Source organism: Thunnus albacares, chromosome 7 (assembly GCF_914725855.1).
Source record: "Thunnus albacares chromosome 7, fThuAlb1.1, whole genome shotgun sequence".
NCBI classification, from domain to species: domain Eukaryota; kingdom Metazoa; phylum Chordata; class Actinopteri; order Scombriformes; family Scombridae; genus Thunnus; species Thunnus albacares.
Window position 1 is genome coordinate 33846594 of NC_058112.1, and position 14726 is coordinate 33861319.

Below are 14726 nucleotides of genomic sequence, written 5' to 3' on the forward strand. Positions count from 1 at the left end.
CGGTGAATACACTATTATTCACAATTAATTCTTGTGAAATTATGTGGATCTTAAATAGTCGCATAATGTAGCAGCTCTGTTTCAAACTGTCTCCAGTAAATGTGTCACATCATCACAGCTCATCATGCAGCAAGCAAGAACAACAACAACAACAACATGATGACAGTCACACGTTATTCCTCACAAACACACACAGTCAGCTTTTATTACAGTAACTATATCATCTGCAGATATATTACGTATTTTCACACGACTTTAAACTCATCGCAGTACCTCAAACTCTCGTTGAAAGCCCTGCGTGTCGTGAAGCTCGCCGACGTGTTTGACAAACTCCTTCACTGGAAACGCCGTCTGCTCGTCTGGAACATGAACATGAAGAAACAACAGAGGACGAACAGTCAAAATGTGCTTTTTTTAAAAATTATTTTATTTTATTTGTATCATAAGTGAGGACAACTTTGGAAAAGAGGATATTTTAGAAGAGTTAAGAGAGGGCAGTTTTTGGAAAATAGGGACATTTTGAAAGTAAAGATATTTAAATAGAAACTATTTTGGAAACTAAGGACATTGATATTTGAGGAATGTGTGCATATTTTTTTTAGAAAATTGGACGAATTCTTGAAAAAAAAAAGACATTTCTGTTTTTGGAAAGTGGCAACATCTTAGAAAAGGAAAGGCACTTTTGAAAGTAAGGACACTTGCCAAAATGGGGACAAAAATGGGGACATTTTTGGGAAAGTGAGGATGTTTCTGGAAATTAGGACATTTCTATTTATTTTAATGGGTCCTCACTTCTTCAAAGGGTTTTAGGGTCAATGTTACAGGTTTTAAGTTTATATTAAGACACTGAGGGATGTAATATGTCAGTATTGGGCCCTCACAAGTATAGAAATGTGTGTGTGTGTGTGTGTGTGTGTTACCGGATAATAACGCAGCGGTGGACGGCGCGGCGATGACTCTGGGTGATGAGCTGTCGTCGATGTAGAAGTGAGCCGTCTGAAAACACGTCCTGCAGGAAAAATATACATATTGGATTTAAAAAGACCTTTTAAACATTAAATGTTTTGTTTTTGTTTGTCTAGTTTATGCTTTAACAGTTCCTCTGAAAATGTAGAAATTTACAAAAAAAAAATAAAAAATTCAATTATCTGAATGTAAATGTAAAATGTAAATGTAAATACGAATAAAAATACAAACTACAAATGACAAAATGTGGAAAATTGTTTAGTGTTCATCATAAATACAGAGAAAAGAGCTATTATCAGCACATATGCCTGGCACACATGTGACTCGTCGTTAGCCCAGATTTTTGGAGAATACACGGTAATCTTCCCAAAAACACAAGAAAAAAAGATGTTCTGTTAATCCTCAACAAGTTTTTAAACGGATGACATCGCCTCTGATGAACCTGCGTTGTCTCGGCCAGAAATGGGCATCAGGGATTATCACGGACAAAAAAAAAAAAAAAAAAAAAAAAACCCAAAACAAAAACAGAAAAAGGGGGCTGAGCTCTGAGATTAAAGACTGACGCTTTGGAGAAAACACAAACTGTTATTTCCTCAACTGAATGCTGGATTTTGATTCATACATATAATTACCCAGAAGTCTTTCTATCCCGAACAAGTTCATTTCCATTAATTCTGCTTGTAATTTACTTAATTTTCAAACGTCAGAAACTCATCTTTCCGCCTCTGTTTCTCTAATTACAGAGAAACAGAGTGTCCCTAATATTTTGTCCACTGCGTTAACATATATGAGGGGGACAAAATATTAGGAACACTTTTTCAGTGTAGCACACTCCAGTACACCACCGAGGAGGAGGAATTTACAGTGTATGACAAAGCATAAATGATTGCACCAGAATTTACAGATTAAATCTATCAGATACATTTTCAATTTTATAAGAAACACTTTTCAATATAATGAACTCCAGTCCACCAGCACCACCACCCGCTACGACATCAATAACAAACATAAAGTAGAATCATCACCTTCCTGACAATGTCAACAAAAACTGAAAATGTAAAAGCTTCATTCAAGTAGAATTTATGGCAGAACTGTTGCATTGGATTGCATGAGATGTTCAAAATAAAGTGCTCAGTGAGTGTATATCAAAACATGTCTGGAGGAGATGTTTGAAGTGTCATCGAGCAACATCATATTTTGGTTTATGTCCACAAAATTCCTACAAAACTAGTGACATTCCCATCAGTCTCATCTATAGTTCATGATTTGTGCCAATTAGAAAATATTAACACGCTTATAAATCTTTAACTTTTCAAAATATGCTTCAGTGTAGTGCTGTTACTACCAATTATTCGCATTATCGATTGATCTGTCAATTATTTTTTTAATAATTAATATATAAAATGCCAGAAAATAGTTGACAAATCCAATCAAAATGTCCTGAAGCTGCGGGTGAAGTCTTTAGATTACTTTCAGTTAAAAACCCAAAGATACTCCCACGTATAATAATAAAAAAAGCAACAAAAAAGCAGTAACTCTTCACATTTGAGAAGCTGGAAGCATCAAATGTTTGACGCTGCATGGACGCCTTCAACAATTTATCAATTTTAATCAATTTTCTGTCAATCGACTCATCGTTTCAGCACCACTTCAGTGCCTGTTAAACAATTAAAAGTTCTTCTTCTGACAGATGGTTTTTGATGTTGAGAGACACATTATCTTAAATTATCATTAAAAAGATATAATTCTGCTGCTGTTCATTGGTGTAAAATACAATTTAGTGTATTTTAAACGTGAGACTGAAACTACTTGATCTGATTTTATAGATGTCAGAAGCTCAGCAAGAACTTCAACCTGACACACAGTCCAATATTTCTAATCTAATGGATTTATAATCTACTATCTCTGTTATAAATGCTGCTTTTGTTTGTGTTGAATTATTAATTATTTCTCTAAGAAGCACTTAGAGGCTGGACTAGTGATGTGCTGGTAGCAAATTTTCACGCTACGATATCCCGTTAACTGTATTATCACGATAATCATCAGATGTTCCCTGAAATCCTGCTATTAGAGCTAAAATATAGTTAAATTACTTCACACCATGATTGTCTTGGAATTTATTTATTTTTGGACTCAAAAACAGTTAAAACAATGTAAACAAAAGTAGATTGTTCAACGTTTAAGACTGGAAATGACTTTAAATGCAGCTCAGTGTCTCGTAGATTCTGCCCACCTTTTCATATTTTTTTAAAACAGATGAAATTGATCAATTGATTTCTGGAGTGCAAGAGCCTTGTAGTTATCAGCTGGGTGTTAACAGTTAAATTCATTTTTTAAAAAGGCAGAGAATTGTGTAAATGCACACAGTTATACTGAACTTTAAAAGGCCACCGCTGCTCTAAACACCTTCTGCACATCTCTAACAAAACAGCAGTTAGAGCTTGAAGCTGAGCTGTGAGGAAGACCGTTACAACTAAAACCGATGTTACAACTAATGTTAGTATAGAAAGAGCTGGACGGACGGGAGGCTGGTTCTCTCTGCTGTGTGTTGCTCTGCCTCTGTGTGACCAGTATAAAGCAGCTTTCTTGTGGCAACACAAAACCAAACTGCTGCTGGAGGCAGGAGAGAGTGACTGGGTTCATGTTGTCCTCTGAAAACTACGATAATCACAGTAGTGACGGTGATGAAAATGGTTGGCGGTGTTGATACTGTCAGAATGTTTCATTGCTGTATGTAGCAGTAAAAAAATGGTATATCATCACACTTCTGTCCTGGACTCCAGTAGAAAAACTGCTGCATAAATAAAGTTGGTCTTAATTGTTATGTAATTTTCCATCTTTAGGGGTCACAAATTGGGTCAAAACTGAGCTTTGAGGTCACGCTGTAGTTCTTAATCTCTCCTCGAGACTTCAGCTGTCTGTGATGTTTTGGTGGAAGCAGAAACCTCTCTGATAAAGAGTATATCAGCATCGCCATGGTAAACCAAAGCCAGAGAGGACCCTTCTAGAAAACATAGATAGATGGAAATGTGTAGATGTCACGGGTAAAGTGCAGTCCTTTGTTAAGAAACTAGTGAACCAATTAGACTAATTTTTCCATATTGTAGGCCGATCTGCTTGGGTTAAAGACTAAAGACTCAGACTTTCAGAAGACAGAACGGGAAGAGAAAGCATCCCAGTTACACCAACTTGGATGTTCGCTGTTTACGGTTCTCCTTGATGAAGTAACTTCACTTCCACCAAAGTGTTGACCACCGCTCAGAAAATATCCACAACATTAATCAGATGCTTTAAAAAAAACTATTTAGCTTCATGCTAACTTGCTGTGCTTGTTGTAACTGTTGTAACTTGTAAAGTCGTCCAAAATCCCCTCAAACTGCTTGACCTCAAATGCACAGCAGCGGTGTCCAAAATGAGCACCGTGTTGTCACGAGGGAGTGAAAAAAAAGGACACAACACCGGCAGGATTAGTGCAGTTTGGCCTCCCACCGTTCACCCTACAAGACGCTGACACGATTCTTTCTGTCCGACATAATCAGGCGGATGTCCTTTTCTATCCCCCCGACCCTCCTCTCTGGACAACTCTCCTCTCGGCTGAGTGGACGCTTGCAGCACTCCATCCTTCACGGAGGGTTAATCCCCCCCCCCCCCCCCCCCGCTCCTCAGATTATTACCAGCTTAGCACTGCTCAATCTTGGAGATACAACAACAAGCAGAACGCAAAACAAGAACAATATGTTGAGTCTCCGGCGCAAGCAGATGAGAAATGTACAGTCTTTAGAAAATAAGACTAAAAGTGTTTACACTGCGTTCGACAGCGTGTCCTTGATTGGATTTCAGAAGTTGGTTATTTCACGGTCCGAGTGCGGCAGGTTTTTTTTTTTCCTGCTGCACAGCAGATGTTTTCAACAAAAGGAGGAAAGAAACTTTTGGGTTTATACCCTGAATAGGCATAAAAAAAAATAACTTCTATATCTTGAATAGGCATAAAAAGTAACTTTTAAACTATTCTCAAAGAAATGTTTGTTCGCTCCACATCCAGTATTTCATATGTCTCAATAAAACCGAAAACAGCATCTCTCAAGGTCAGTCGAGAGGAATTTTTTTTATTTTTCATTATGCTTTTACAGATACAAGCTTCACGAGTACCATTCAGAGAGCCTATCACTGATCTGCAGCTACTCAGGAGTATACTATACGAGGTTTGATTTGTATATATTTGAAAATCCTTGAGTTAAGTTTTTTAAGGGAATCAAAAACACTCCGCTGACAAAAGTGTCGGTGAGCGACGGCACCTGAAAAGCTTCATTCACTCCGCCAGCAGCCACATTAATAGCACAACACAGGAGGCATTGTTTGTGAAGGGGCTGTTGGTGAGCAAATACACACAAACACACACACACACACACACACACAAATAAAACACTCAACACAATGTAAAAATCAAGATTGAGCTCTTGTTCGAGGAGATTAAGCTTCCCAGACAAATGCAAGAGTCTTCTGCCCCCCAAACTATATGAGATATGAAGGGGTTGAAGGGCAGCAGGGTGGGTGGGGGGTGGAGGTGGGGGCATGTGTGTGTTTGAGAAAATACTACACAGATTATTCACACCTATACACACAGAAATCAATGACAAAAGCAGAACGCTGCTGATTGTGACTTCATTGAGGACATGGCGGCTAAATGTGACATCATTTTTTGGATATTAAATGTATTTTTATGTAAAAAAAAAATCAAAATGCATCTGCAGGATGGTTCTGGCACCTTATCAGAAAAGGGTGTGATTTTGATATATACTATAAGTAAGCAAAAATATTCTTTTTTTGACATAAATTAGGCGTGTAAGAATAAAGCAGTAAATAAGAGTTGTGTAAAGATACATGAAAAATGCTCTGAGGTATCAAGTATGGATGTGCAGAGAGCCCAGTATTTGTATTTGTATCTGTATTTGTTGAGGCAGCAAAATTATTTGTATTTATATTAAAATAAAAGTGGAAAGAGGCTTAAAAATACAGTTTTTGTTTTTATTACGCTTTTAATTTTAGAAAATTAAAGTGTCAGTAGCTCCGGGACTGATGTCCAAATTAGGAAATGTGCGTCATGTAGCAGGTGGATGTGACTCCCCTCGTTGAGACCTGCTGATAACAGCAGAGCAGAGGAGAGACACTGAGATAGTGATGTAACCGATCTGCATGCTGGTATTTGACTTTTTTTTTTTTTTCCTTCCTGAAAACAAATAATATTTAAAATATTTGTATGAAACAAATATTCGTAAAAAACCCCACTATTTGTGCTTTGCCGAATAACGTATTTGTCTGTCTACTGTTGTCGTCACAATAACTTTGTAGAATTGTAAAATCCTGCCTGTGACTGTTACAAACTGCTGTGTGGTGTTTTGGCGTCTGATAAACCTTTAAACACATTAATCTGTAAAGCAAACGGGACTTCCTGGATTGTATTTTACTGCGTGGATTACGTTCATCAGCGAGGCATTTTATCTCCTGTTTTCTTGCAAAAATAACTCACATGTGCACCTTATGTTCTTCCTGTAGAGTACAGATTCGAGTTGTACCAACTGGTCTCAGTTTATGGTAGATACACAACAACAGTTTGAATAAAGTGTTCATATTATCCACATTTCTGATGTACATCTCTCAGATTGGGTTTAAACTGCCAGTGTGAAAGAGTGTAATGAGTGCATTAAGTATAATATGTCTGTTGGATGTGTAAATTCTTTAGGCAACATGTTCAACAGTTTTTTAAAGATGATAATGTGTCAGAATTGTGTTTCTGTTAGCTTGTTGTGGACTTCTGCTGCCCTCCAGTGGCCAAAATGTTTAAATACAGCATTACAGAGCGTAAGCGTTACAGACCTCCAGTAGATGAGGATGCTGATGAGGACGATCAGGCCGAAGACGGTGAGCGTGGAGATGACGGCCAGAGGAACCACGGCCTTCCTCTCTCTTTCCCTGATCAAGCCAACCCTCGACTCATGGCTGCTGTTACTGGCGTCTGGAGGGAGAGAATAGAAGAGGATAAGAAATGAAACCTACTGCAAGAGTAGAAGAAGAAATGAGTGTTGTACACCGGAGCCTTTACATTATTGTGTTTTTCCCAGAAGAAAAGCTGCTCTGGTTTGCAGAAATGTAATTAAAGTAGTGTACTTATATAATTACTTCTTTCTCTGTCCAGTTAATGAGGTTGTTTGCATTTCAGTGGCAGACTCAGCATCTTATTACTAGTTTCCTTCTCTCTTTTCTTCTTCAAAAAATGTTCATAATCAGAAGTATCCAAGTGTCTACTAGCTTAGGAATCTTGATGGATTATATACCCAAATTTCTTGGCTGAAAGGTTGAACTCACTGTGTTTCCAGATCTCAGCAATTAAGAATAAGATTATTTTTACTGATAGAAATGATGGAAAACTACTGACATAAGATGTTGAGTTGTAATAAAGTGGTATTATCCTTTAAGTTTGGAAAGACTATGCAGCTTTGTTTGATTAAGAGACGGAAGTCTACAGAGGAATTAAGTCTAAATATGGCGGCTCCATCTTAATAAACATGACCAAGTTTTGGATCACTGACTGCAAACTTAAAAGATTCAACCAGAAATCTACAAGATTCAATCTTGCTTTTTAAAAATCAGAAATATTGCTTGTTGTATTTAATTTTTCCATTAATGTCCTTCACTCCTTCTTGACATGTGATGTATCCAAATATCAATCCTGTCTCCTAGAAATTACGTTTATATATACGACTAAACTGCTACAGCAAATATGTTTTGAAGGAAACATAATGCTGACTGAATTAGAGTATGTTGACACTAAAATGTTAAGAAACAACATATTTATTTTCTTCACAACCAAAATATCTGATCTTGCAGTACAATATCCGCTGGTAGTGACTATTAAACTCTTTTATGGTTGTGTTTAGACCAAAGTGCCTTTGTTGCCTAAACCTAAAAACACACAGGACTCAGGATGTGAACCTCGGTCTCTGATGTCTTAGTTCTGCATTTTGTTCGTCCACCATCCACCCCGATTACCTTCCCTTGAATTCAGTAATATATATAAATGTGAGGCTTGATTCATTCCTCAGGCAGTGATTACGATGGCCAACGTAACAGGGAAATAAATTAGTAGAATATGAACAGAATTTCTAGGAGACAGGTTTTGTGATGGTAACCTGGTACCAAACACAAACACGTACAAGAGGCAAAAGAATGACCTAAAATGACTCAAGTCTCACCTAACCCATGAGCTCATTCCTGCCTCCAGAGCAGCTTGGCCTCCTTGAACTGTTTGCAGAGCTTTAAAAACATCCCAACATCCTCAGATCTTTAACATCTACTTCAGAGACAGGCATGAACTATATTATCAGCCGAGCGCTGAAACACGATGTACCGCCGTTCCAACATTCACCCACCTACTGCACAAACACTATAAACTCATCGCATTCAAACCACCTGCCGAACCACTTCAAAGAAACACAAAGGCTCATAATCAAAAGTCCATCACAGATCAAGCGAGAACACATTCATCAAACTGCAGCGGTGCACAATCAAAGCTGAGCTGGAGTCAATTAAGCGGTATAATTGTAACTTTGAATAATGGCAAATGAAAACCTGATATCTGAACCTGACCTCAGTGAGAAGCTGCTGCTGAATCCTCCCTTTATCCTCTGATAACCAGTAAGCAAAACACTAGTGTGGATTAACCTTGACTGGGAGGCTGTTTGACAGAACTTACCTCGTCTGCACAAACTGACTCAGTTCAGCCGTGAATGGCTGGGGGTCAGCCCTGTTGACTAGTTCATAAGGAGCCTGTTGTAAAGTAAAACCCATTCATTCAACCATCCATCTGACTGATCTTTGTCTGCTTCTCAAAAAAAAAAAAAAAAAAAAAAACCCCGGACATACTGACGATGAAAGAAAAGAGGTAAAGAAAAGAAAAGGGCCCGGACAGAAGATGGAAAGGGTTATTCGTGTTTCGGTGAACAGACTGAAGAAACAAAGTAACAACAAGAAACTTCTATTCGGAGTTGCCGTTGAAAAGATTTACACACTGAATGATGAAGATGGAGTTCTGTGACTGTCACTGGTGCATGACTGCATGTCAGGGAAAGACTGAGGAAGGTAGAATCGCATTTTATAGCACCGTACTGATTTTTACAAGGTTTATTCCATTAACTACAAATATATGACCAGTCATTAGACCATCCAGGAAGCTGTTGGTTTCAGAGACTTGAAGTGTTTGTTGGGTCACGGTTGACCATTTCATAACCTTTTTCTAAACCTCTCCTAAGCTTACCGAAGCGTAAACACGGATCAAATGAAAATACAAATTAGCATTTTTATAAGGAGTGAATACACTAACCAAAAGATTTTTCAAAACAGCATTAAATACACAAGTAACTACCACAAACACATAACTTATTGCTGAATGCGATGGATCACATATATGCTTCTATGCACTGATACTACAAGATTATTAAGTGGCAGGACGTGACCGATTATAAAATGTCTTTTATAAGTGACATTAAGTCAGTAATTGTTCTCAGATACCTTGAGGATAAAGGTGTCTGGAGAGATAATAGATAGTAGTACAGTACTTATAATAATAGTAAAGTACTTGAGTAATTGTACTCTTAGTTACTGACTAAAACCAACAGCTGCCTGGAAGGAAGGAGATCAATCTACAAACTGATGCAATAATCTGCAGTTAATGAGCTGAAACATGCAAAAACACCAGAGTGTCCCTGTAACAATCATGGTTATATCTTTATCAATAAATCTTATCTAGAAAATACGATTTGTAGTTATGCAAATGGAGCAATGGAGCAAGTCTTTTTTTTCCAGCAACTGACAAAAACAAGTAATAAAAAAAAAAAAAAATCACACATCTTTGGAGCCTTTGAGTTGAACTGGTCGCTGATCGATCGTAGCAGACAGTCAGCGCAGTGAGAGATCGACAGACAGATGCAGCTTTTCCTCACAGCGCAGGTTCATAAGGTCTAGTCCTCGACTAAAATGGCCCTTTTAAGTCCTGAGGATCAAAATTCACCTTCTGAGCTGTACATTAATATAATTCTTGATTTGATATAATGTAGGTTAAAATCATCTTTTCCTGTATAACATTACAACTACATCACTAGAACCTGTGTGTAAAATAAACAGGTTGGATTGGAATTAAATAGTTATTTAAGAAATTATTTGTACTTTGTTGCAGTTGTTAGACCTTGAAGATGACCTTGTGAGTTTAGAGAATAGCAACCCTCAGAGGTTTAACATCGTTTGTCCTTGTTTGACCTTGAAGATGGCCGAGTAGCCTGCAGCCTGCTACCAGTTCAGGCTACATAATGTTTTCATAAATATGAGTTCAAATATGAAATAGCCATTCTTCTAATAATCATTTCCTGCCTCGAACCACCCAGTTATACACTGTTCTTGATGCATTCTTGGTTTTCACCCTCAATCTAACTAATCTAGACTAGTGCAGGTCTGTTTCTTGACTTAATCCAAGACGTTCGGTGGTGTAGAAATGCAGGAAATTTGTTTTAAATTACTTTTTTTTTCCTGGGGAGGGACCCCCAGACTCCCCCTGCCAGTTATGTTTGTGTTATAGACACATTTTTGATCCTTAAACACCCTCAGATCAGGATTTACTTTACACTTTGTAGAATCTTTAATAAAGATGTTGCTGAAAGCTTCATGAATTGTTCTGTTTACTGAAGAGCTTTGCTGCACTCTAGTGGCCATGATGGGTAACATTTGGGAAGAGAAGATCTCTGGTTTGTAAAATGAACTTATCAAACTGCCACAACAGAAAGCTTAAACAATACTGGACAATACTTAAACAATGCTGAAGCACAACCCAAGAAAGAGAAGAATTTTGCTGTTTTGTTGTAAAGAGAGGCTGCTGTAACAAGAAATCTCTGCATTATCTTTGATTCTGGTTTATCATTTGATAAACTGGTGTTATGTGAAGTCTTCATAATGTACACCAGTATCCAGACTTAAAATGAATTGAGCATTTTCAAACTTGTGCAATAAATGTAAGAATTCAGAAGGAACTCTGATTCAAAGTTTTTGGGAACGGTCTGAAAGTCAGGATTTGTGGAGTGAAATGTGAAGGGAGTTGGATGAGATACTCAGGGTCTCTCAATACCGAGGCCCAAAGGAATGTATCTTGGGTATTAAAGAGGAATTTCCCATTACCTTTGCAGAAATTATATTGTGCTTGTAAGTGTATTTTGTAAATTGGCTTATTGATAAAAGGCCTTCTATTGTGCAATGGATTTAAAACGTAGTATGTCTGATCCCTAATGAAGCTTTTTGTAAAACATTTTTATAAAATATGGGATCCTTAATATCCTGAAATATCTCAGACCAAAGAAATCAGAGTCAATAGATGAAGGTCTGTTTGGAATTAACTGGAGAACCTGAAGGATTAATTTAATTTAATACATCTACATGAATTTGAATAAGTGTTGGATCAGGACAGGTGAACTTATTATATAACATGTAGCTGTTGATTTATTTTATTTATTTATTTTCAAAGTGATTGTATGATATAATTGTGTTTAATTATTATTGTTATTATTTTTTTTTAACTTTGTTTATTTTTTATTTATTTTATTTGTTTCTTGTGTTTGATGCTGGTCTTGTGGTTCATGGACTATATTGACATATATTGCTATAAAAATAATAAAAACTCAGAGTTCACCTTCTCCTTTGTCAATTTGTCAATTATTCTCGATTATTCAATGATTCATTTGGTCCATAAAATGTCAGAAAATTGTGAAAAATGTCAATCACTGTTTTCCAAAGCCCAAGATGACGTCCTCAAATGTCTTGTTTTGTCTGCAATCCAAAGATATTCAGTTTACTGTCATAGAGACTAAAGAAACCAGAAAATATTCACATTTGAGAAGCTGGAATCAGAGAATTTGGAAATTTCCCTCTTAAAAAAATGATTCAAAACGATTAATCAATTATCCAAATAGGTGGCGATTAATTAATTAATAGTTGCAGACATGGACTCTTACTTTTTGTTACCATTGGAGAGTTTTTTGCATAAGGATTAATTTAATCTAATTTAGTTTAGATATGTTGCAGCCCTTCACAGTCATAAACAGAACAAGTGGTTTTGAAGATGAATGGCACTAAAATGAAATCTAATCGAGCCTCAAATGACGATGAAAGTACGACGATGACACGATCATGGACGTTATGAGATCCTGTTGGTGACGATCTACCTTGCATGCATGAATTTCCATCACAGACATGAAAATGAAAAAATGAGATGTGGTTTTGTAGCAAACAGATGGTGGATTAGTCATCTTTTGGATGTCCAGAACTCTTCCTGATCCTGATGGCATTTTGTGTAATGCAGTTTTTTTTCCCCCACACGGACGGCTTTTTTACCTGCGACTGGCTCCTCTTCCTCTGACTCTCTTTCTGTGCGCTCTGAGATACTGAAGTCAGAGGACGTCTCGTTGTCGTACAGGCTTTCACCCTGACCTGAGCCGCTCTCCTCCTCTCCGCCCAGCGACCAGGGTGAAGCCGAGGCTACCGCAGGTATGGTTGGAGCTGCGTTGCCTCCTACCTCCGATGTGCTGCCGCTCTCGTTTTCAAAATAGAACGCCGAGGAGCGTTCCTCCAAATCATCCGGTGTCTGGCCGGACCCCGAGGTCGTAGACGGGGAAACGGTGTTAGTGACTTTAGTCGAGTAAGGGAGCGCGCTTTCCCCGGATGCCGAGGTTTGAGCCCTGTCCCACTCCTGATCTACGCCCTCCTGGTAGTCAGGGAACAGGACCGAGCTGGAAGCACCACTGCTAGTGTCTAACATCTGCATTTCTGGGGTGGGGGTGAAGGTGGTGGTTGTGGGTGAGGAAGGGAGGGTAGAGGTTTGGAGGGCGGAGTTCCCGTCTGATGCAGAGAACCAGGGATCCCTGACGCCAGACGTGGTGGCTGCAACAGAAACGGGCAGGTCACTATGGGTGGCTTGGAGAAGAGGGGAGTGTGGAGAGGACGATGAAGGAGAGATAACACTATGAGAGAGCAAAGGCTGGTCTAAGGACAGCTCATCAGAACCCGCCACAGATAGAGAACTCAGAGGGTTGTCTATACCGACACCAGAGGCTGAAGGGAAGGCCACACTAGAGTAAAGATCTAAACTAGCAGAGTCCCAGGTGGAGGACGGCAGAGGGACATGAGGAGAGGCATGCAACCAGGACGAGGATGTTGATGGCTCCAGAGAACAGCCACACATGGCTTCAACATCGCTAGCAAGAGAAAACCCATCACTGCTGACCTCAGGGAGAAAAGAGTCTATTGAGCTCCCCGTGGCGTACCGCGAGTCCTCAAACCCAACTGAGAACGATCGGGATAAGCCCGGAGTTGCACCAGAAAGCGTGAAGTCACTAGAGAGGAGAACTGAAGGCTGGAGGGTTGGGCTGAGAGACAGGGAGACTTTTGAAACTGACGTATCCCAGGGGGATTCAGGGGACTCGGTGGTGACGGTGGTACCAAATGGATCCGGCACCGTTTGGAGTGGAGGGGTATCGCTAAACACCGAGATGTCACCTGAAGAGCCCGACGAAGACCAAGACCCAGACACTAAATCACCATCGCTATCATTGTCATCGAACCCGACACCGGGGAGGATGGAGTCAGTCTCCCAACCAGACAGGGGTTGCGAGGGGGGAGGGAAGTGAGGCAGGGTGGAGGCGGGGAGCGTGGGGGTTGAAGGGGAAGCTGGGTCTTTGCTATGTGCGATAGCGGCATGCTGGGAGTCTGAGGCAGACAATACAGGCCAAGACGAGAAGGGAGGGTCATGCAGGCAGGTGGAGGGGGCGGTGCCGGGGTCCGCGGTGTCACACAGAGGGGAGGAAGAAGAGGGAGGGAGGACAGAGGGGCGCTCACCATTAGACAGCGGCTTGGTGGTCTGCAAGAGAACGCCACTTAACAGGACAGAGTTCTTGGTAGACGAAAAACGAGGCACGCTGGGAGTCGTGGGCAGGTGTAGAGCGGCTTCCCTCGAGGAGGAAGGCTGGGAAGTCGAGGTTTCTGCCTGGCTCTCTGGAAGACCTCCAGGACCAGAGGACACGCCTCCATCAGTGGTGGCGTCTTCTCCTCCTCGGTCGACCTCGGCCTGGATGAAGGACGATGACGATGTTGAACTGCCCATGTCGCCAAGACGAGACGCCACTGTGGTCGTGGAGGTGCTGTATGAAGAAATACTTTTACCACCTTTTGTGCTTGTACTGGTGAACGTAGGCATAGTGGTACTAACACCACCTTTGGCTTTTTCAGGGGAGTATTTTGGGATGCCACCATTTGTCTTTGAATCAGAGTATAAAGGAGCAGTGGACGTGGAGATGCTTGTTGTGGTGGAGAAAAAGGGAGCGTTGCCACTGAAGTCAGCACTTCCTCTGATCTCTGGCAGCAGGGTGACCTCTGCTGGCTGCATGGAGGCACTGCGCTGTACCGTCTCCTCAGAAGGGCTCAAGACTTGACTAAACTGGGTGGATCTGACCGGAGGAGGCGGATCAGTGCTGGTTCTCCTCTGACCCGACTCTGCTGCTGCTGCTGTGGTGGTTCTGATGCTGGGTACGGGTAAAAGAGAGGATCCAGAAGTCGTGGTCTTCGGTGAGTTTGTAGGAATCCAGAACAGATCATAATCCTCAGTTTGGACCGATTCATTCCAGGACAGATCGGGTTCAGGATCGCCCTGTTGGTGAGAGAAAGTGTTACAG

The 14726-nt window shown here is 40.1% G+C and overlaps 1 protein-coding gene across 4 annotated transcripts in view; it reads right to left on the minus strand.

The window, feature by feature from the left end:
- Positions 1-14726, minus strand: part of ptprz1a (protein tyrosine phosphatase receptor type Z1a) — a 107816-nt gene that overhangs the window by 19653 nt on the left and 73437 nt on the right. For 2 of the 4 annotated variants that reach the window (XM_044355535.1, XM_044355534.1), the window contains exons 12-15: positions 12394-14701; positions 6841-6979; positions 921-1009; positions 274-359 (exon numbers count right to left, since the gene is read on the minus strand). In XM_044355535.1, coding sequence (XP_044211470.1) covers positions 274-359; positions 921-1009; positions 6841-6979; positions 12394-14701 — 2622 coding nt within the window. The remainder of the gene's footprint in view (positions 1-273; positions 360-920; positions 1010-6840; positions 6980-12393; positions 14702-14726) is intronic. The other 2 variants (XM_044355536.1, XM_044355537.1) reach the window with 2 other exon arrangements.